At 41.8% G+C, this 23,754-nt stretch overlaps 1 protein-coding gene across 3 annotated transcripts; it reads right to left on the bottom strand.

The window, feature by feature from the left end:
- Positions 1–2,760: 2,760 nt before the first annotated feature.
- On the bottom strand, positions 2,761–23,746 carry STIL (STIL centriolar assembly protein). Of its 3 annotated transcripts, XM_074876105.1 has the most exons (17): positions 22,685–23,746; positions 21,495–21,602; positions 19,719–19,834; positions 19,417–19,604; positions 18,179–18,426; positions 17,609–17,692; positions 17,398–17,484; positions 15,606–15,753; positions 14,297–14,406; positions 13,366–13,480; positions 11,491–12,549; positions 9,962–10,127; positions 8,960–9,185; positions 6,818–7,010; positions 5,962–6,215; positions 3,753–4,260; positions 2,761–3,090 (listed from the first exon to the last, which is right to left on the bottom strand). In XM_074876105.1, exons 1-17 carry the CDS (start codon positions 22,714–22,716, stop codon positions 2,902–2,904), a joined length of 3,831 nt encoding a protein of 1,276 aa, XP_074732206.1. In that variant the 5' UTR covers positions 22,717–23,746; the 3' UTR covers positions 2,761–2,901. The 3 variants fall into 3 exon arrangements, with proteins under 3 accessions (XP_074732206.1, XP_074732205.1, XP_074732207.1); XM_074876104.1 differs by having other exon boundaries at positions 2,972–4,260; positions 22,685–23,743; XM_074876106.1 differs by lacking the exon at positions 19,719–19,834 and having other exon boundaries at positions 2,972–4,260; positions 22,685–23,742.
- Positions 23,747–23,754: the final 8 nt, after the last annotated feature.

Genomic DNA, 23,754 nt, shown 5'->3' with positions numbered 1-23,754 from the left:
GTCCTGGCTCCGTGCCTCCGGACGCCCACAGGTAAAGCGTCCTAAAGAAGAGGTTTTCGATAGCTCGGGGGGTCGGCCTGCCCGGGCGACCGAAAATCAACGAAATCTCTACCGGAGCGGGGCGAAGAGGAGGGGGCCGGGGCTGAGCACCTCCCGGGACGCCCCCGGTCCCTGCTGCGGGGCTGGGGCGAGGCTGCGGCCCCCGGCCGTGCGCGAAGGACGGGGGGAGGGGGAGAATCGGCGGCCCCGCCGGGGCGCTGAGGACCGGCCGCACCTGCCCGGGCGGCCCGTGTGGCGGGGGGCGGCGGCGGGGCTGGGGGTGCGGGGGTCGCCATTGTCTCCCCGCCACCTGCACGCCCCCCCGCAGGGGGAAATGCCGGAGCTGTTATTCTTCCTTTCACTCCTTCCCCTCAACCTCCCGCTCTGGACGCGGCCGTGGGAGAGGTTTCCACAAACCCTCCCCGCTTCCCCCCGCTCCTCCTCCTCCTCCCCCCGGGCGCGGCTGGGGTCGGGTCCCGGCAGTCAGGAGTCCGCACGATGCCGGCGGTCGTGCGTGGGGCGGCGGGGCAGGGACGGTCACGACGCGGTGGAGAGCCCGCCGTGCCTCCCGCCAGGAAACACGACCATTTTCAAGCCGTCTCCTCTAACCAACAGGAAGCGTTAAAGATAGAACAGCCGGCGCTGGGCGGGGGAGATTAGGAAGCCGAGCATCTTCTGCGCACCGAGAGCGGCTGCGGGGCCGCTCCCACCCGCGTCTGCCCCCGTGGGGTGTGAGCCGTGGCCGTGGGCGACTCACCTCCGCCCGCACGGCTGCCCCAGCCTAAGCGGGACCCTGGCGTGGCCGGTAACTGGTCCCTTTCCCCGCCGCTGCGCGGTCCCGGGTGGGCTTCCCGGTCACACCGAGCAACCCAGGGCTCGCCTCGCCCCCTCTCCGCGCTTTCCCGGGGCAAAGAGGTAGGAAGCCCTGGGATAGGGAGCACCGAAATTATACAGAATGGAGAGGTCAGGGATGCTCCGAGCAGGCCCAAGATCTTTTGAGCAAGCCCTATAAATATCTTCCTCCAATTATAACAAAAGAGAGCTAGAAACAAACAAACAAAAAACTGCCTCTCCATGCGTGTCATTGCCAGCGCTTGAGTTTAGTCCCAGGATTGAGCCAGCGCTTGAGTTTGGTCTCCATTGCTTAGAGTTAACAAAGCCAGACCTGGCCTTCCATGTATTTCTGTCTTCAAGCTGCAGCAGATGCTTCAGGAAAAAAATCCAGGCATCTTGAAATTACTCAGCACTACTCTATGAAAGGAGAACACTGCTTTAGGGAAGGGTGGTTTTTTTGTTGTTTTGGTCAAGTAAATGTTTCGCTCACTCAGAGGATGCTGTCCAGGATTATATGATTTGTGTAACTTAATAACACCACACCCTTGTCCTGAGCTGTGTGCAAGTAGTTTGGCTTTTGTTTTCAAATTGGTTCTAGCCCTCCAGCATTTGAAGAAAGTCTTTAAAATATTAACCAATACAACTGTCATCTTCCTGTGTTTCCAGACATTTTACAATAGGAAACAAAGAACAAAACCCTACAACAATAGCTCAGAGGTATGAATTGCCTCATTCATCTCACTGGAATGTTCAAAAACATTAACTATTTTTTGACTGATTCAGCAGAAAATGGGCTGCCAGATAATAAGCTTGTGCCTCATCCAGGGACTGAGAAAGGTTTTATTTTTCAGCACAGCAAAGTAGCACCTTTCCTGAAAGGAAGCAAATATTCCTGTTGATGGAAGAGGCTGCGTGAGAGGAGAAATTCTGACACAGCTTGAAGGGAGCTGCTGCCGCCTTCTCTTTGTAGTGGCTCTGAAATAGCAAATAGCTTCTTTCACCCCCAATTCTTAATTCACAAAGGCCCACAAGGGTGGTAGATGCTGGAAAAGACTCACATCATTGTAATAAATCAATTAGCAATTAGTGCCCACTCAAAAATACCACAAACTAACAGTGCAGTCCTTTGGAGGTAAAGGGGAAAGGCCTGGGACTTCAGTGTGGGGTGTTTTAATCTCTAGTTTAACACTCCTGGAGCAGGAAAGACAAGGTCAGCACCGTAGGCTGAACTTCTGCTGAGACAATGCCATCATCAAAGTTTGAACAAACTCCCGTTAGAGCGTGTCAATGCACTAGGGCCAGTGCAAAAACAGATGGCTTGCCCCTCATTCTGCACTGTCCTCCCCTCAGGAACGGTGGGAAGGGGAATGAATTGCCGCTTCCAGCGCCGGTGTCTCATTTCCAAGACCAAGAGGTCAGGACCGAGGTGCGTCAGAGCCCAGCCGCACTCGCCCAGCCCTGTCCTCAGACGTACGCACCAGCACCGGGCACCGGGGGGTTCCAGTGCCAGCAGGTCGCTACATAACCGACAACACAAGACACCTGCTACAACTAAAACATTGATCAAAAGTCAAAGTCTTAACAGAAATGGAATCATTAAACAATAACTGAATTCTTCAACCTATGGAATATTATCATCACAGGGTTATGGAAAAGGGCTGTTTCATTAGTAGACTGTAGCCCTTGATGACAGAATATTTTGTGTTAATACAGAACAAAGTAAATAAATTATTTTTGCTTACCCCACCACCTAGTATCAGAATTCCTGAAGAGTTTAGCAGCAAGTGGCATCCTCACAATCTGAACAATGACTGGGAAGTGGCATATGTCTTAAATAAAGGCTACATCAGACAACTGAAGATTTTTTTTTTAATGAAACCTCTGACCTTTATGAGCAATATGCATTTCTTAAATAAATAGAAAAACATTCATTCAGAAAAAAAAAAAAAAAATCACAAAAGTTTTAAAAGTGCTAGTTTCTCTCCAGTTTCATGATACAAAGAGTTACATGTGCCATTTTGGCTGAATTCAAAATAATTTTATGTAAAGTAAAGCCACAGTTATACTTCCCTTCCCACCCAACAACGCCCCCCCCCCCCAGTAATCCAACCATTTCAGCAAATTTCTAGAAATTAGTGCTTTAGCTCTGTTACCTCTGCTCTGCCACACACAGTATCCGTGGCTCACAGTTGGCACAAACATGTAAAAGTCAGTGTTCTAAAAAAGTCAACAGAAGAACATTTAAATAAGCCTCATTGTTAAAAGTATATTCAAAGTACATCTTGGGCTCAAGTTGATTCGCCTTTTAGATACTTTAAAATCACACCTAACTGTAAACAAAAGTGCACACATACTTCAGTGCTGATCAGCACTGACTCAACCAGGCATTTAGAAGTGGCCATCCCCAACCTGGGCTGAAAACTCAGTTCTGCAAGTTTTACATTGCTATAACAGAGCGACCTCTTCAAAGACAGCTTAATCCTCAGTTTCCTGTAGTCTTTTACAGAGAGGTCCCTCTCACATTTGAAAGGGTGGTTGCCAGCCATCTCGGGGGATGTTCAGAACAACTTTGGCAACTGCCGGAGTTGTTTCACATCAAGAATGGTGCCAACAGAATTCATGCTGTTTGACTGGTTTAATGGTTCAAGGGCTGGAGTATGCAGATTTCCAGGGAAGACCTGAACATCTCCCGTGTCTTTCCTGCCAGGTTGTTCAGTGAATTCAACCCTCCCAGGTAACAATTTGGTTTTTGATTTTAAATCCTTTAAAACCTGAACTGAGTTTTCATCTGCTTGATCTGCTCTGGGAGGAAAAATTTCATTTGTAATATTTCTTAATATAGGGCTGTTTAATTCTGGTGGAGAAGCATTAGTAGTCACCTCTCTGCTGTGACTTTTTAGATGAATGGGAAGTCTTCCATCAATTCTTTCGGATAATTCAGTCCAGTGGTTGAAGCCATCCAACACAGGGGTACAGTTTTTGTCCAGCACGCCTTCGCTTTTGACAGCGCCCAAATTGCCATCTCGAACCTGCAGTTCCTCTTCATCTTCACTACTGTCATTGCCCTGTATCAGCCCATAGCGCCTCATGTACTTCTTGGTTGCAAAAGACATATTGCTTGGTGAAATTAAGCTAAGACCCACCATGCTCTTGTCCATATTTGTATGCAAAATGTCCTGGAAAGAGAAATCTGCAGGAGGATTTTGGCCTGAGCGACTGAGAGAAAGTCGAGATAACTGATTTTCACTGAGATACTTGAGTGCTATAGCGTTTGCTTCCATGCTCAAATCAGCAACATTAGGAGTTAAGGCACACATGCTGACGTTGGCAAATGACATATAATTTAGTCCAGGAACCACTGCTTCAGGATTGATGCACGCTAAGATACTGAAATAAAGCATCAAAAAGATAGTTTAGCATTACAGGAAAAGTATGCATTTCACAATATGATCTGGTAATTTCAGTTTGCTCACTGTAGCGATTTCTCCTTCCTCCTGAACACCACAGTTCGATCAGGCTGCTCAGTGCCGAGGTCATATGTTCTGCACATATTAAAAAGCAACTCTCCAGCTACTCACACTGAGAGTATCCAAACACTGTGTTAGAGAACTGATGATATTCCCTTCTGATTCAATACTAACCACAACCCTGGTATGAAGAGCCCGTCTCTAGCAGGTTTCAGAGCTGGTTTTGCTTTTAAAGCAGGTTTGAGCTCTTGGTCTGCTGTCACCAGTGAATGTGACATTATATGCCTCTGATCCTAAGACTCTAGATGCTGCCATCCAACCCAAAATTGTGCACTTGTACACGAATTTCTTGTATACATCGGGTGTTTAGCTTAAAGACTGAAAGGACAAGCTCTGGTACACTGGTAGTGGTTATAAACCAGTGCATTTAGTACACGTGTTATATACTAGTTCATAAACCCAGACTCCTTGTGTTGAGAGTTAAGAGTCTTCCTATTTCACTGAGCACAGATTCTGAAGTTTGCTTAGGGAGAGTAAACTCCTGGCTCAGATGAACAACCGCTAATTATGCTGTGGAGTTGCACTTGTTTCCTTCTCTACTGAGCTGTAGAGTTTTTCTCAGAATTGTTTACCAGTCATGAAAGTGGCAGAAGTCACTCCCCAAGTTGGAAGAAAAATACCCAAGCATTAGTTTTGTTTTATGGGTTCGCTTATTAGCATATTATTGACATTAAAAGAACACTGACAGACTCTCCAGCCAGGAAGGTAGCCCAGAAATTCCAGAAAAATGTCTGATGAAATTCAAGTAAAAAGGAGAGAAAAGAGAACCTGTGTGACTAGAAACAGTTTTTGATACACAGCTGAAGAGAAGATTAGTTAGGAGATGTTTAGGGGTTTTTTTGTTTACCTAACAGTTATAGACTAGTATCAAGATGACAATAAAGATGAAAGGCTGACTGCCTGGTACAGCTTGACTATGCCTAAGCACCTACATAAGTAAATTAAACAAGGTGCCTCAAACACCTTGTTCAGAAAAGACTTTTGCTCCTTCTGTTTCATCAGGATTGTTTCCCTCCCCAGCCACTGCAGCCTCCCTGTCTCAAGTCAAAGCACTCACAACAACAAGCAATTAGGACAGAACCAGTTTTGGTTCTATATCAAAGCCATGACAACAATTTCACTTATACTGGTGATGTGCAAGACAAGGACTAAGAAGCAGTGATAAAATACACAGCTGCTTAACATTCAGCCTCCCGAGTCCAGTGTTTCTCTGGAATACTTTAACATAGTCCAAAGGATTGAAATTACTCAAGCAGCTTTGTTATTATTCTAGAGAATTGTGTGCTACTGCATGCACAGTGCTTTAAGAATCACCAGATGCTCTAACAGCTAGAGCTACTTGTGTTATATTTAAATAATCTGAGTCTTGCTAGCAGAGCTCTTAAACCTATCTGAAATACCCATAGCATGAGCCAGTGTTTCATCTTTGCAGGAAATGTGGATCAAGTTCCCAAACAAATCCCCAGTGGCAGTGAACATGGTCCTTTCTCTTTGCTCATTGAGCCAATCTTCATTTTTGGTTGGATCTACAAATTGCTATTGAAAACAACTGATATTTTACCTGGCATTCTCCACTTTGTGTGTATTTTTCTTCATTTTGCCAGGCGAGTCAATTGTCACTCCAAGACTCTTCAGCTGTTTGAGTGTAGCACTAATGACACTCTCTTTATCCACCATGCCCGTGTCAATCTCTGAAGCCATTTCTGTTGTATCATCAATATCCTGATACTTAGGACCATCATCATTAACAAAACCTGGTTTTACAGGCAAGTGATCTTGCTCTTCCGAGGACTTTAAGAGGTGGTTTACTTGGCCCTACAGAAAAAGGAAGCAGGGGAGAGACCACATGGACAAAAACATTATGACATGCAGGAGTTGTCAAAAAACAAAACCCTGGTTTATTCTTATGCAACTTAAAATACAACTAGATGGGTCAACAGCTTATTCTGCCAAAGAAGCCAAATTCAGATTCGGTTCCGATGCAATCATGTAAACTCACAGCAGTGTAATCAAACACTGTAATATCTTATATTTCAAGCTTTCTGTAAGAGTCTGTTCTGAATTTAAACACATCACATACTGATACTCTTCGAGATTAAAGTATCTGCCCTTTAAGGGACTTGAAGGTAAAATGCCATGTCATTTTAAAGGGCACTAATTGAGGAAGTTATCAACTGACATTATCTTTGAACTAAAGAATTATTATTTATTAGGCAGCAGACAGTACTCCATGTATGCATAACCACTGAAACCTTAAAAATGAAGAACCACAAACTTGGACCTTTTCTGTAGAGCTCAACATGTGAACTTGAAAACCGCAGGAAATTTTCATTCATGCCAGTACCACATCAAAACTTCAGCAGTGTGCCGTTTTGACTGTTGTATTCAGTGCAGAATATCAAATTTACATGAATTACCAGTAAGTCCTGGTAAAGCTTCTGATCTTCTGATGAGTGCCGAGGCAGCAGCGAGGCGGGTGGCTCTGGGTTTTGCTCACTTGTTACCACCACACGGTTGCCGGCTCCCTCTGTTGGTTCTTTCTGTAAAGACACGGTAGTAGTTTCTTCCAAGGATGAGCTGCGAGCAAGTGCTTGGGAAACGTTTCCATTTCTGAAAGAGAACACCGAGATAGTCAGGTATTTCCTTGAAACAGAAAAAGTACAAGCATCACTACATGTAACTTATCTTTTCATGAACACCAGAAAAGGAGAAAAATCGAGTACTGGAAACAGTTTCTTGGTTTGTCTACTGCTTGAGTCTTGCTCCTTTCTGCAGTCATTTTCTTTCAAAAGTCATTTGAGGACTGAGGAAATACACCTCACAGTGTGAAACTATGACAGCCTGACTAGTTTTTCAAAAGATTATTTGAAAATGGCAATGGCTTCTCTGGGCTAGTAAAAAAAAAAAAAAAATATCAGTGACAGTCTGCGACTTAACCTTAAAGCAGATAAAATTAAAGTTATTAACAGTTTAGAGTTTGTCTTATGTTTTCAGCATTTTTATGGACACTTAAAAGCTTCTAGGAGTAAGTATCTTCCATATGTTCTGAAACATGACTTAGTCAAAAAACCATTTTTACCAAGATAACTGATAACAATATTCCTGGGCAGTTTAAAAATGCTTTAAATACTTCTCAAAAACACTGTTACAAGTACAGACATACACAATACACACTGAGTATCATGAACTGAGAACGAACACCTAGCTGAAATATTTCTTAATAGTAAATGTGAAAGAGTAACCATAATCTATCCCGAAGTTTCCAGACAGAAAGGGTAAATATTCTAGAATGAGTGACAATGCAATACTCTGCATCCCCTCCAGCTAGCTGGTGTGTGCATCGCATAAACCTTTTGAGACCAGACATATCAATAGTACTATCATCCCGAGGAGATCCTTAAGCGACCCTCCTCCCCCTTCCTGTTCCTCCTCAGGAGACAAGTGTAAGATAAGGGAATTTCAGAACTCAACTGATCAATTGCCTGTGTTGAAAGCGATAAGATTTCAATCACGTGACATACTAGATAGTCAATGTAGGTTATCAGTTACTGTTACACTAGCAATTATTCATCATTCCCAAAAACGTTCCCCTCCTCCTCAGAGAAATCTGGGTGATGCTCTACATTCTTACTATAAGATACTTATACAGCTATTTCACAGGTTTATGAATCTAAGTTGAAGAGAATCTTAAGATGGCATCTCTCTAAAATACAATGTTCAAAACACTGATTTAAATCGGTAACATTTATGGTAGCAGTATATGCTTGCAGATAATACTTTAATCAAGGACTATGAATATTTAAGTTACAACTTAATTACCATCCTCTTTCCCAATATGATTATTTTAGAAACCTAATTTAACTGGAAGGGTATTCCCCATCCTTTGGCTTTTTATACTTATAGAGTATTAGATCATTAAAAGTGATAAATTGTTGAGCTATTCCCTGTGTAAAAATAACATCCATATAGATAATTAAAAATATTTTTAAAATTACTTCCCAAATTAGTCTGAGATCAGTCATTGCACTATAAAAAAAATCTGAGCTTAAAAATAATTAGATTAACAGCAGTGAAGTCAGTACCTGCTCACTACACACAGAGTAATTAGGTGTAAAATTCAGGGAACCATCATATAATCATAAACTCCTTGTCCTCAGCCCCTCAGAACTGAAAGGGTTCTGAATGCTGAGATGGAAAAACCATTGTAGGAAAAAAACCAACTAGAGCAGCATCCCCTTTCCCCCTCAGGATTTAAGGTAAGAAAGGGAATGCTGCCAGCACTGTACATGCTTTTCCAAGTTAAAGGCTTTTGCCATCAGCTGCTGCTGATAGGTAGGCTAGCTAAACATGCATGCCTGATAAATGCAGACTCTAAAGGCAACCGTGTTTCGGTGAGCTGTACAATTCGAAGCATAATTAAAAAACAAAGAAGGGAAAGAGCACAACAACTGAAGTCAGGTGACTATTTATAATTCCAGAAAAAAAGAATTATGAAAGTAGTAACTCATGAAAGGCAGTTCAGCTTATCATGTGAACACAAGGTATTTCTGGTCACTTACTGGAGAGTGTTCTGATTAGTTCCTTCTTCCACAAGATGAATACTGTCTACAAAGCTGGGCATGTCAACCACCTTTAAGGAAGAAGCTATACTTGTATTACTTGCATTTTGTTCAGCATTAATTGAAATGCTTATGTCTTCCTTAGAAATCTCCTCATCCTCTTTTTTTCCTCGTGGTATGGAGTCATCTTGTTTTTCTGAGGCTGTATTCCAAAATAAGCTAGCACCTAGAATAGAATTAGAGATTTACCCACTTAAGGAAAGTCATTACTATCTTCTGAGACCCTTTGGGCTTTGTAAAGCTATAGGAATCATTTCCTCACATTCAGGTTTTCTCACCATTTTGAAAGTGATTTAAGGTTTAGAACAGTTAAGAGTTGCCAAAACATTGTTCAAGTCCTAGTTTCTTCCAAAGCACACTTGATGAAAATAAATGGTTGCATTAAAGCGGTTTAATGCATTGACCTTGAGCTAGTTTGAAAATTTCCTCCAGACTAACCACAATATTTCCATGGATTTAACAGGAACCAATACATTAATATGTAACTTCACAGACACAGCTGCCTAACTTGCTAAAGTTAAAGTGAATACAGTCTCCTCTCCATGTGTGTAAATGCATGACTTACAAAAACCATCAATAATATATTTAACAGAACATCAGATGGGATAGAAGCTATTACTTTTCAAAACAGTGTATTAATTTGAAAAAGGATATGGATTTTTTTCTTTCAATAAGGCACAATTTAAAGTAGAAGACCTTGCTAAAGCTACTAGAAAAATCATTCTTCCAGTGATAGCAATCACTGCCATTGCAGTCCAAAGACAAAAGTAGCTCCAGACTGAACTTGCAAGTAACACCTAGAGAACTTCGCTGGTTTTTGTATCTAGGTGCGTGTTTGTGTACGTTCAGCATTTCTGCAAATCATTCCCTCCGTGCCCAAACAAATCACAGAAACATCCAGAAAAAGCAATGCCAGTCTATTTTTAAAGAATAAAGCGTTACCTGTGCTCACAGCAATGCTCACACTTTTCCTCATGTGCGAACCTGGCGAGGACTGTGTTTCCATAGAAACAAGGTCCCCTGGCTCCTCAGGCTGCAGAGCATGGCCAGCTGCAGCTGGTTCAGAGGAACAAGCCTGACGAGCCTGTGCTTCCAATAAGCGTTGGATCTGTAACAGTTATCAGAAAGTTATAATTTGTACAATAAAAAATAAAGTATAATAGGCAAAAGTGAATTACTAAATTAGGCTCCTCTAAGATCTGGATTCAAATCCAGGCTGCATTGCCACAGAAGACTGATAACCTTCCAGTTCTCAGCAGTGCGTGCAGCATAAATCAAAACATCAATTTTGATGTTGGCAGAGCTAGCAAAGAAGATGTTTTAAGCACGCTGGCAGAACCACACCAAGACAACTTGAGTAAAGCCTATTTGCACTACACTTGTTGGAAGTATTCTCTGTCCCTTTCATTCACATACAAAGCGTATTACTGACTTACCAGCCAAGCATTTATATGCCAACTGTCCCTACACTATGCTAAATCGACTTCGTATTAATTGCAAAACTGAACACTTAAATGATAAAATTAAGGTTGCTCAAGCAATCTTCACTCTAGTAGTTGCATCCACCCCGTTCACCAATTAGCTCAAAGCTCCATGGAGAAATATCATAACAGTGAAGGCTGCATTTATGCAATAACGAGAGGTTTCCCCCTCTCATGCACACCCCATGCTTTGACAGCTTCGTTTTACATACAGGAACTATATCTAAAGCATATTTCAATGGTAGTTTTCTAGTTTAAGCAGAAAAAAATATGTATTGTGAGCAACTTTCCTATTCCTCTAATTCATCACCAGCAGCAAAATTTAAACTCTGGCTCAGCCTGAAATCATACCCTGCAAAATACAGGGACAGCAGTGTAACTCAAGGGGCCGATATTTTGAAGCAACTTAACCTGCTATCAAGACAGAACCTAGTGAGACCACCAAAGCCCAGTTTTCCAGTGCAGCATAAACACCTGATGAATTCTGCCAGTCTGCTGCAAACAGACAACTGAAGTTTTCAAAACAACAACCTCAACAGCTCAGGAAGCTGCAGGCTTGAAGGTGGGCAAAGCAACACATGAAGTGTTGTACTTCACCTGTATGCTTACAGTAATTACAAAGACAAAAGTCTATAGGCTATGCAGTAAATTTTTTTACATAGACAAGCATATATATAGGAAAGCATTTATACAGAAGGCAGACCGGTTTGCATTATAGAAGAGTCTGCTAAAAGGGAAACCTTCATGTTACAGAAATATGATAAAAATAAATGCGAAGTTTAATTAGGCAAGAGTCAAATAGTTTTCATTTAAGGGACACCAATTAGAATTGCTAATCAGGACCCCCCTCCATCCCCAAGCTGCAGCTAGTATGACAGGCTCTCTTGTTCCAACAAGGATAGACAACAGTTAATTTAATTCCTTTGGCAGGGGAACTATCAAAGCACAATCACTACGAGGGCAGAGGAGAAAGCTGCCATTTCCACAAACCTGAGCTTGAAGTAATTTGAGTTGTCTATCTTGTTCTGTAAGAACCCGGTATGCATCTGGAGATAATCCCATCATTCCATTATCTGATCCTGCTTTAGAAGCAGGCATGTGCAGGCACGGTGAGTGGGCTGCACAAAACTGCGGACTAGAGGGGCTTGCACTTGAAGACAGTCTTATTCCAGGCGATAAGCTATGGTCAAGAGAACAGTTCCCCATTTTCCCATGATATCCCACACTTATAGGGCTGCTTGTGGTATATCCTGGATTGCAGCAAATATTTGGGCAAATGATATTTTGATGGAGCACTGCACATGGATTCTGTTGAGCCATCTCCGACTGGATTTCTGCTCCATGTTTGGGGCTCATTTTACCAATTCCTTGCCATGAGTTTATCGGATTATATTGGATGGAAACAGGAACCTGACAGTTGCATGCACTGGCTGGACAGCAAGGTGGCACTTGAACTGGCACCTGCACTTCTGGTGGTCTTCTGCAGCTCTGTGGTGAAAAAGCGGAGGTGTAGAGGACTGGCTGTGTAACAGCAGGAAAGTGCTTGGAACTGGATATTGATGTTCTTCTAACTGGAGGCTCTCCCTGCTGTGCAACTCCATTGGGATTTAATACAAGTCTTTCTGATGGCTTCCTGGGGTGGTGCACAGACGTATCTGGGGAAGGCCCACTGCAAGGGGTTGAAGGAGAAGAAGATCTGGAACTTTTTCTTGATTGAGGGCAAGCTTTCTTAGAGTGCAACTGTTGTTGTAGTAGAACTTGCTTTCCTCTGGAAGGCCTTGAAGTCAAAATTTTCTGGTTTACATGGTTTGGTAATTGCCTCAGAGAGGGATCTCCCATATTAGCAGAAAAGTTTTGCTTGTCTTCACAGTGCTGGCTGGGATAATATGTAGATCCCAAGCACCATTTCTTTTTAATAGGCTGATGTAGCATTGAGGGCAGACTTTTAGCATTTGAAGTCTCCGTAGGCTTAGATGATTGTCCTGATTCTATGAAACTCCCATCCAAAACAAGTGACAGTTCAGGAACTGAAGGAAAGATCCTGGTAACCTGAAGGGACAATTACACATGTAAGTTTAAGATAATTTTAAAATATTGTCTTTCAGCTCTTCACATGCAGAATTTCAAAGAAAATGTATTGATTTTAAATTAAAACATGACCATTAGCAGCTCCAAACCAACTACACACTGAATACTTTCTAAAGAACGGAGAATCCAGATACAGAAAAAGCAGCAAAATCTCTAGGATCATTCTTAGAAAACAAAATTGCTTTCATATGGCATATAGCCATGTCTAGCAAACGAATGCTCCATATCATCCTGGAGCACATTTCAGAGTATTGATCTTTCCCCTTCAAGAAGTGGACTACGTGTTCCCTCTTACTATTCTTAGACCCAGTAGACAGGTGCAACAGAATGTATTTTATAATTCACAGCTGTCACATCCTTCTAGACCTATGCTGTACAAGGGCTACTATTTCATTATATTTGTATACGCTTCAATAAAAAAGGACAGACCAGCAGACCTTTATTTCATTTACCCAGCAATACCCAAGAGTTTGCTTCCTCTATCTTTGCCTCAGACACCACAGCTCTTCCATTTAATGGTAGCAAGAATCCCAAAGTAGAACCTACTATCTCTGTTCCTAAATCCTAGCACATACAGCAATTAAAGTGTCTATAATCATGGAAAAATGGCAGGTTAACTAGAGCAGAAGTTGGGACTCTTGGACCATTTCTTCAGTTCTGTTTTCCCCTGCTAGCACTCTGAGACAGAAGCTTTATATTCTCCAGACTCCTTGCAATGAGTTTTGCTGCTTTAAGTGTCACATATGAGATGCCTAGAACAATTATTTACTTAGTTACCTGTTGACTAGCTGGGTGAGGACTCGGAATTGGTCTGGGGGATAAATCCTCATCTTCTACACCAGAGTCATGATCGCTTGCTGACAACTTGCTGGGTGAACAGCCTTGGGAAGGACTAAAACCAACATAAATCAAACTAAAAATGTTTGCTTGTCAGATTTGGCAGAAGTAACATGAATCTTCATGTTTTTCACTGTGCCATCTACAGTGCAATATCAGCATAATTTTTTCAAGAAGCAGTTGCTATACATCTCCTCCCTGGTTAGCTGGGGAGCTCACACAACAAACAGTTCTAAGATCAAACAGTGAAAATATGAATGCTGCTTTTGAGCAAAAAGACACTAACCCTCCCTTCCCACACCCTCAGACATACATACCTTCTAAATGACATTCTAACAGCAAAGCACTGATTCACATTAGAAAGACAGGGAGTGCTACAGTAAAGATTGTAACATTGTTTAAAGGAAAATAAAGGCCATCTTATAGTCACAGATAAAAATTTGATGGATAAGTCAGGTTGAAACTTAGGGATTTTTAAGAACCTATCCAGGTCTTACAGCTCTGAAAAGTCAGAAGGAAAAAGGATTTTTTACCAATTTAAGTAGATTTCAATCACAGATTTGCTTCAAAGGACAGATCTCACAGAAAGCTTAATACAGTGAACTAAGCTCCATCAGTAAGGAAGCCTTTTTTAGAAACATTCACTGTTTAAATAACAACCACCAGTATCAAGAGTAGAATTACAAGCAGTTTCTCTCAGAACACAGTCAGCTTGACCATCTTACTTGAAGAATATTAACTCAAGGAATAAACAAAAGTACATGCACAGATTTTAATGCAAGAAGATCACTGTATATACAGCTAAACTGATACCTGGCACAGCAGAGGTCAAAAAAAACCTTATCCAATAAATGACATCTAAAAGATTTACCTTTTGATAGGAAGTTTCTTGCAAACTCTGCTGAAGAACTCAGTTTCTGCATTTTGGTTTTCTGCACTCAACTCAAATTGGATAGGGCTCTTGTCTGAAGGTTCAACATTCTGGAATGAAATTGTCTGTATTTGTGAAGCATGAAACCTTCAACTTTTAATCACTGAGGTACTACCCCCAAAGAAATAGTTTTAAGGACATTTATATCTGATTATTTGCTGCTTGTCCTCTACTTTCAATTCTCAGTTCTTTCACCACTACAAGGAGGCAGGCAACTTCCCTTCCTGTTTAACACTGTTCCCCCTGCTACTCTAAAGTAGTTGGCCTAATTATAGCCATGAGCAGATGCTTCCTTGCTGTAACTGCTTAGATATTCTTCCACAAGCCTTCACCACTATAGGAAACAGCAGCTGGTCCTATATTGTTTCACACACCACAGCTGGGCAAGTCCTGGAGACAACAGAAGTGAGCCTCTGTTAAGAGGCTTGTCACCTTCAGAAAGCTAAGCTGTACCTAGGCTAAAGGTGGAAGGCAGCCCTGAACAGGGAATTTTAATTGGAAAGAGAACAGAGCAGATGGCACAGGACACACATTACACTAGCTGCTTCTCTGACAGAGCACAGGAGCATTTATCGAGCAGCTTAACAATTCAACTTCAGGTTCTGTATGAGCCTAGGAAAACATGTAAGGAACTAAGATTTCCTAGAAATTCCTTAAACCTTACTAGTTATCTCCCAGACACTGTATCACCAAATTCTTTCAAAGAATTACTTTGCAAAAAGATAAAGTTGTTCCTGCTTTGTTACTGTAGCGCAGCAAGAGATCTGCAGATTAGTAACCACTGAATTCCCTTTTGCATTCAACTTCAAGCAAAGCACAAGTACCCAGCTTTGCTCTCCAGAAAGCACCGATGTGCATCACCACAGCAGTCGTTAGCTGTGTCCAGTGTGCACATAGCATACCAGATTAACAAATGCTATGGGAAATCAGAATCTCTGCTCATAAAGCCAAAAGGTCACTAGGAAGAAGGAGCACTAACCAAGTCCAACACAGCACAGTACATTTTAAAAGACAGTTTCTTAATGCTATTAGAAAAATGAGCAGTTGCTGACTTTGGAGGTCATCTCTCAATTTGAGAGACAAACTGAATTAACAGTAATCACTGTAAAAAGGTAGCTTTATACAGCTACATCATTTTCAAACACGGCAGTCCCATTTGGGTCACATTGTAGTGACTCCTCCTTTAAGTACTTACACTAAAAGTCAAATTTTAAAGTACCACAATGTAGTAGGAAACCGAGCCACTTACTTTGAAGAGGTGTACTGTTTCATCGCAAGTTAAGATCTGAAACCCTAGTTCAGTCTGTCCGCTGCATGGAATGCACTCATAAAACTCTGGTTCCTTGTGTGTCAATGAATAAAGCACAATAAGAAAACTCCCAGACTCTGAAAAAATCCTAAAATAGAAAAAACCCCACATCTTAAAAAAGCCTTAAGAAACAGGAAGAAGGCCCTTAGTTTCTCAATATACTGAGCAAACTATGACATGATTTAGCAAACTGGTGAATCACTGCACTGTGAGTGGTACTTGGCTATAGATAGAGCAGATGGACTTATGCCTGATGCTACATGCAAGAATCAAAGCAAAGTAGAGAAATGGGAAGAATCTATCTACTTTCTAGTTCAAGCTGTTAGAAACCCTTAGCACTTTAATTCCTGGAAGACTTCAATTATAGCATAGAAGAATACACCTGTAAAAATGACATTGTGATTTTTTTTTTAATAATTCAAATGAAGATGTATTGTAAAGACACTTAGTGTTTCAGTTATCCCTAAACATTCCAAAAATGCTCATTAGTGAACAGGTATTTTTGAAGAAAAATTATATTGAAGTTTTTCCTATGCGTTGAGATCAGTGAGTAACAACAATCAACATTTAACACAAAAGATCAAAGATAACGAAAATAACGTGTGTTTCCAGGAAAAGGTAGTACTACTTTTAGAACAATTTTTCTTTTTATAGCATTTGTAATATGCCTGTTTGTGTGTGGGTTGTTTTTTTTTTTTTTCTTTAAATAATGTATGTGACAGAGAAAGCAGTAGGAACAAGATGCTTGAAAAATGCATTCACACACAACTTTAAAATTATACTTAAAACTTAAGAGTTAAAAATGTAGATTAAGTGGTTAGTCCGCAGAGGTTAATTCTGTTTGCATAGTTCATTGTATCTGCCTAATCCACTTCCAAGATGGAATCGGTGAAAGTTAATGAGAGTCAAGCATTTAACTTGCCTATCTAATAATCTAATTGGGCTCTTATCTGTATTTGGGCATATTTTAATTGTTAAGGGAAAAAAAAGTCTGTTCTGTAATTACAGGCACATCTGTTCACCAAATGTGGTTTTATTTCATAATTCAAAAGCAAGTGTGGTCCAGCAGAAGAAATTCTTATGTGTACCACCTATTTTAAAGTTTTGTTTACCTGAAGAGCAGTTTCAAACTATAAACACCTGAACTCCCTCCCAGCTTTCATATAAATAGAATTTGGCAAATGTTACAAGTGAAAAGATGTAGAGAATGAGGAACGACTATCTACTAAAATCACAATGAAAAAAAAAAAAATCAGAATGCAAAAACCTTAAAACCTGAATATTTAGCAGGAAGTCATAACAAGACAGTATTAGCTGCAAATCAATATGCTTTAATATGTTGGTCAGATACAACCAGGGAGAAAGCTTATGTCAAAGAAAACACCTATAAGAAAAGTTCAAAACCAAAACCCCACCACTTTTTAAACTAATGTTTCCTGTTTGCTACTTCTTATTCAAACTAAAATGCAGTGACCTTGATATTAATATTTACCCTCTTCCATCCTTGAGCTATCAGCCTGGCTTTCTAACACTTCAGTCACAGAAAATTTATGAGGCAGAAGTCAAAACCAGAAAGAACAATTAAAGTGGACAGCCTTACCTCCTATATGACACATAAATCATAGAATTTCCTCAAGTATCTTTGAACAGAGACCATGTTGCCATGCATTTCTGTAGACTACATGTTCAGGCAGCAAATAGCTGCTATGTTTTGTCTATAAAAGTGACTTGCCTTTCCTGAATTGAAGAACTGAACAAATATCGCAAGCAACAGGCCCAGACTTGAGGACTACAGATGTGAGTAACTCCACTCAGCCAACTAGAAGTAAGAAGAAATACCCAATTAGAGACAGTTCCATTACCAAGATTCTACTATGTAATTCCTCAAATACGTTTCAAATCAACGTGTGTATTAACCTGTAAAAACAGAGCCAAACACTTACACTCCAACTAATGGCAGAGCATAAGCCTTGGGATCAGACTCAAGCAGCAAAAGCAGTTTCCGTGTCTGGTCCATAGTAAGGTAGCTGAAAGAAAGCAGAAGTTGGGCTTTCTTAGTATTTTGGAAGGCAGTCTTTCAGGAAAAAAATCCTGAAGAGACAAATACAAGTTTAGAAAATACTGCAAAACATTATAAGCATGATTAACAGAAAAAGCTTTGATTCACATTCATCTGATTTTCATTCTAGTGCAAACACTGATCTTGTTTAAAAAGCTGGATGCTGTTCATATTTATTATGTTAACTAGAGGCGTGTCCCCCTGCCCCAGTAGGAAGATCCTTCTACTGAAGTCAAAAGCAAGAAAAATTCCTACTGAACCAGTTAAGATTTTTGCCCCACCCCATTTCCTGTTTATAACATTTTAAATTTTTCCAAGTCCAAGAAGTTATTTTTATGCCAGATATTTTACTAAAAAGCAATGCACAGGTTGAGATCGCACCTACCTACCTGCCTTAGGAAACGCAACAAACTGCCAGGCAACTTTGATAGCTTTAGCATCACCCTTTACTCACCCACATTTGTAAGTTCCTTGAACTTGTGCAATATTTATAGGACTGTTCAAATTTCTTGCTAGGGCTGTGGGAATGATTGGGACAGACTTCAAGGGGGTGTATTCCAAGATATTTGCTGCAGTAATAGAAGCCCAGCGGAACTTAAAATGTAGATTATCCAGGTTTTCTGTGAAAACAATGTGAGCTCTAACAGTGAGCAGTTTAGAAAGATCCAGTGATTCTTTGCTGCACAGCCTGTGCTGCAGACCCTAGAAGTAAGGAAAAGAGAAAAAAGTTAAATACACTAAATTGTCTTCATATGATTTCCATGATTCAAGTTGTATTACACTAGGAGCTCAAATCATTCATCATAGCTACTATTGCAGTAGGCACTGTATAAAAAGCTGTTAACTCAGGTCTCCAAAGCTCATGGCTATATTGAATATAATGAATAATGTAAAATACACTTGAAATGAAGCTATGCGTATATTAGCATTGGTTTATGAAGCATTAAAAAACCTGGGGTTACTTAAATTGTATAAAAAATAATAAAATAACAGGCAACTAGGAGGCTCAAGGTGCTCTGTCACAGTTTTCTTACTTGTATTCAAGAAATTTGTATTTTAACATCTGGATGTATCGTCATGAGAGAGTTTAGATGTGAAGTAAGCATTATTTGTATTATAAAACGTACACAACAACTACAGGCAAATGTTTACAGGAATGGAAGGTGTCGTTACTAGATTATATGTCTACAGCAGAGCACAGAAGCCACAGGCACACATTTCAGCTATAACTACTAACCTACGTAGACTTTATATGCTTTCTTGCAAGCCACTTGCCTAGCAATAGTTTATGAACAATTGCGCAAATACTGCAACTCATCCATGATAGATTTGAAAGAAAAAGCTGATTTTTCTCTTGTTCAAGTAAGCTGCAATCACTGTTGTCTTGCTGGTTTTGGTGGTCAGAACAGCTGAAAAACTTTGGTCAGACAGCAAGATTCTAGTCCAAGACTAAAGACTGTGTGATCCTTAAACACCTGTGAAGACTAACTGATTTTAATAGTTTCCGATACACTCTTTGATGACACTCAAGCAGCTCATTTCGCATAGTCAACTAAAGTCTTGCTTCCGCCACAACTTTGCTGTGTTTGAAATTGATGGCAGTTGGACATCACGCCCTGTGCATAGTCCAGTCTCCTGCCTAGAAGACAGTTTATTGTTTAAGAGACCCAAAAGTTGCCAAGAGCTGCCTACCTTGAAAGCCAAGCTGATATCTTCAGCACTGTGCACTATAATATTATCTGAAGAAGGTCCCCAGGCATTAACTGTACACGGAATCACAAAGTCTCCAGGAAGAGACGCAGTTGGCATTTTGCCCGATCCACCAGCAACTTCTCGACCCGGATCAAAGCGGTCTATTGTTAGCGTTATGCCTTCCCCATCTTTAAAATAAAGAAATAACGTTAAGAGTCCAAGAGCAACAACTCAGGCTCCTTGATAACGGCTTAACCAACCAACCAACCAACATTGTCTGTCTACCTGATGTTTAAAGTTACCTTCATCTACTGCAAGAGTCCCAAGCAAAAAACAAGAAAATAATTTCTTTTCATTCTGCTTAGCATGGCGATAAGCAAGTCGCAAGGTTTTCTCCATCATAGATAACTTTGGGTTTCTAAAAAGAGATGATAAGCAAGTTTAAGACCCAAATTATTTTTAATCCTTTTTAAAAAAGTATTTATTATATTGCAATATCTTCCACATTTTTTTGACCTTCAGAAAAAAAATATACAGAAACAGCCCAAGGCCCTAAACAACTAAAAGGTAAGAATTAACAACATTGTATGAAATGTCAATGGAATTTTACTCCTACTCTGTGCATCATCTCAACTATTCATATCCAAGAAAGCCGTATTTTAACTGGAGCAGCTCCACAGAATGCTCTGTACGATCATCTCAACAACAATATTTTGGCTTAACTAGTCCAGCAAACCAACATCAGAGGGGAAACAATTTTTCCTATGGAGAACAGATAGCAAGAAGAGAGAAGAGCTATTTTTCTGTGGAGAACAAGTAACAAGGAGAGGGAAAAGCTTTTTCATCTGAAGGGCAACATTGTCACAAGAACTAGAGATGAACACAAGTGAATTATTTTAATAGAAGGTGGAAAAAGTTAGAAACACTAAGACCAAAACACAAACCCTCTAAAAAGTCTCCTAAGTTCAAATAGTAGAATAGGCCAAAAAGCTTAACTAATTTTGACGTGTTCTCTCATTTTAGCACAATACTTAGTGGGGATGCTTAAAACAGCAGCAGGCTGAGCTCAGTGACACAGGAATGCAAATGTGGAGAAAGATTAAACAATGATTTTATACTTACCTAATTAAAAAAAAGTACTAAGTTTAGAATCTGGGCAGTAAATAATATTATTTCAGCTTGAGATAGCTTATCTGATTTTGACTTGAAAAGAGGTCAAAGTTGAAAGTGAAGCTACTGCTTTATGTGAATACTGTGATGATGGCTCATATCCTACCTGCTCAAGACTAACCAAGTGAAATGCTTCCATAAAAACAAAAGTAATTTATTTTAGAACTTTTAACAAAGTTGGACGTTTTAATATTAACTCAAAGGACATTATGTGGCAAGTACAAGTGGAGGCCCCTCTGACCTATATGTAAGGGCTGTCCGCCCTTATACACACATATATATGCATATACTTGCTCTAAAAACTACAGTAAGATTTTTGTAACTTCTATATAAAAATTACCCATTTAAGTAATAAGGATCAATTTTTACCCTCCATTTGTTTTACAAATCAGGTTTGGAATATCCTGCCCTAGAAATACACAAGTGCTTCAGATCTGCCTCCAGACTCACTCTGAACAAAAAAAACCATCAGAACTTCTGGCATTTTAATCCAGATTCCTGAAGCAAGCAAAGTGCTTCATTTTAAGTTTTACTTGAAGCACGCTATCTGTATCCAGTTTGTCAAAAATAATTTTTTCTCTGTAAATATTTAGAAACAAGGAAAAACATGTTAAAGAAAACTACAAATACACAGTTACTTTTACACCTTTCCATATGGGAAGGCAACTGAAAGAAATTGTACGTTACTTTAGACTGAGGCACCTCCAACTCACTTGACTGCGTTACACCACAGAAAGGGAAACTCTCAAATCTTTCCAGTGAAAATCCCTATATACTTACAACAAACACACCAGCTGATTCTTTTTCCTTTGTGCCTTGTCATAAACTGGACTCAAAAGATAAAATGAGGCTTTGAATCATATAATTCTTATTTTAACCTTTAGTGCCTTAAAAAAGATTATTCATACCTGTAATAGGTAATATGCGAGCCAATGACACCACCCATAGGGACTGGGTCCCAAAGTGCATACTTTGACAGAGGGAAACTGAAAGGGACCATCCTTTCGGGAACAAATCTGGGAAGAAGATCACAGAGATAAGAAAGGAAAACGAATTAAGCTTAATATTTTCAAACATTACTTCTAAGAAGGAACAAAGGAATAACACTGTAAGAAAAACAACAAATAGGATACATCAACTGTTAGTACTTCTTTTGTTTCAAGTCCAGGCCAATGAAGCAGAAACTTTGTCCTATAAAGTTGTCAAGGATATGAATTAAAAAGTCAATACAAAACTTTCATTTTCCACTTGACAGTTCCTTCATGTAATCTTGGAAGATATGTAGGCCAAAAATACAAGTTTGCAGATAAAAATCAAGAAAAAGCTGCTCAGGATATATTGTAGGAAAGGAAAAGGTTATCAGTCATTATAAACTCCCATGGCACACAGAAAAATTCGATTTAGCAAACTTAACATTAGATCAGCTTCCAAAAGCCTTGTTTTAGTCACTTTCTAAAGTCAGCATTCAATTTACTTAAGCTTTGAAGCCCTCTAAAATAAAGCTTTGGCTTAACTCAAACGGTATAGCGAAAAATTTGCAACAGGACTTCAAAGAGGTATGAAGAAATTATTACATAATCATGTAAATTTATTTACACAAGCAGGATTACATTTTTTTAAGAGCTGCCTAAACAAAGTGTATTAAATAAAACACAAAACATTTAACAGTCCACATAATTTGGCAAATATCTCAACACTTTTCAACAAATAAACAAGAACTTCCTGTGTAGTTATTTGAAGCGCCAAACTTCATCAAGGTGCTTTCTTTGCATTTTCTTAAGTCCCCAGGAAATAACTTTATTTTTAAAGCAGTCCTCTAAGCAACTCACCTACCTCTCCTGTTTTCAGCGACAGCTGATTCCCGTTAAAAGCCAAATGCCCATTGGGCTTATAAAATGAGTTTGGAAAATGCCCATGGGTTTGTAAAAGGAGAAAGTTTTTTAAAGCCCCGTTGTTTTCACTGGTGTTTGGCAAGCACGGACCAGAAACGCATCCCCACAGCTCTTTATAACCGGAGCCGTACTCGCGGCCGCGGGCGATGCCCCACCTTCCCCCCCTCACCAAGAAGGGTACGGCGGACCCTTCCCTGAGATGTTACCTCAGATCCGGGCCGGGCACAACGGGGTCCATGCGGGGCGGCCGCAGTTCTGCCCCCTCCTCCGCTCCCTGCCGCGGGGCGCCGGCCTGGGGCAGCGCCCAGGCGCGGGGCCTGCCCGCAGCGGCCCCTCCCTCAGTCGGGCACCAGAGGGGACCTGCCAGCGTCCCCTGAGGGAGGAGGGGAGCGGCCAGTGACACCCCCTCCCCAAGGCCTAACTACTGCCGCACTCGCTGTAGGGAGGCACCAGGGACCGCCGGGCCTCCCGCCGCGGCAGGACCCGTCCCGCCCCGCTCCGGCGCCTTCCTCAGCCCACAACCGACCCCTCGTTCCCCGCCACCAGAGGCCGCCGGCCAATCAGAAGTCACAACCGGCCGAGCTCCCGCCCCCACTGCCTGCCGCGACCCAATCGGCGCGCGGTGGGGAACGACACGCTCGGCCAATCAAAGCGCACCCCGGGGAACCAACCGCCAGCGCGCGCGCAGGGGATTTAAAAATGCCAGCGGGCTAATAAACGGTCAGCAGGGAGCGCGCAGGCGCAGTGCGGCGCGGCAGGGTTGCCATGGCACCGCGGGGTGCCGCCACCGCTGCGCCGGGCCTGGGCCGCGGGGGAACGGCCCGCGGCGGCGGACGTGGGTTTCAAATTAAACCGACACAACCGTCGCGCTGGCCTCGGCCTTTCCCAGCCGGTGTCCCGGGGTGTGAGCCACCCACCGCACCCCAGTTAGGCCCTGCACCCGGGCACACGTTTGTTTGTGACAGCCGCCGGGGCTCGGTGGCTGGTCGGGGGTACGGCGGGTCCCTCACGGGGCAGCCCCCCGCGGCCGCGGGGCAACCCGGCTGCTTCGCCCCGGCGGTCGCGCGGTGCTCGGGGCTGAGCGTTCGCCGAAGGACGGTGCGTTGCACGTTGTAGGCCGGGCCGGGAGGAGAGCGCGGTGCCGGCTGCGCAGCGGACCGGCGGGCCGCCGCGCTGGGAACCGGATGGGAGAGCCGCGGCTGCCGGCCCTGCGCGCCCCTGCCCGCCCCGCCCCTCCCGGTCGGCGCGCGCCGCCGGGGACCCGGAAGCACTTTCC

This window comes from Strix uralensis, chromosome 8 (genome assembly GCF_047716275.1).
Source record: "Strix uralensis isolate ZFMK-TIS-50842 chromosome 8, bStrUra1, whole genome shotgun sequence".
Taxonomy (NCBI): domain Eukaryota; kingdom Metazoa; phylum Chordata; class Aves; order Strigiformes; family Strigidae; genus Strix; species Strix uralensis.
The sequence above is the reverse complement of the archived record's forward strand: the minus strand, read 5'-3'. Positions and strand labels throughout refer to the sequence as shown.

Excerpts from the sequence above, each read along its gene's own strand:
- STIL (XM_074876104.1), bottom strand. The coding sequence starts at position 22,716 with ATGGACCCCGTTGTGCCCGGCCCGGATCTGAG. Across the intron at positions 19,835-21,494 it reads TCGCATATTACCTATTACAG|AAACCCAAAGTTATCTATGA; the intron begins GTATGAATAATC and ends ATCTCTTTTTAG. Across the intron at positions 17,485-17,608 it reads GCTCTGCCATTAGTTGGAGT|TTGGCTGAGTGGAGTTACTC; the intron begins GTAAGTGTTTGG and ends TCTTACTTCTAG.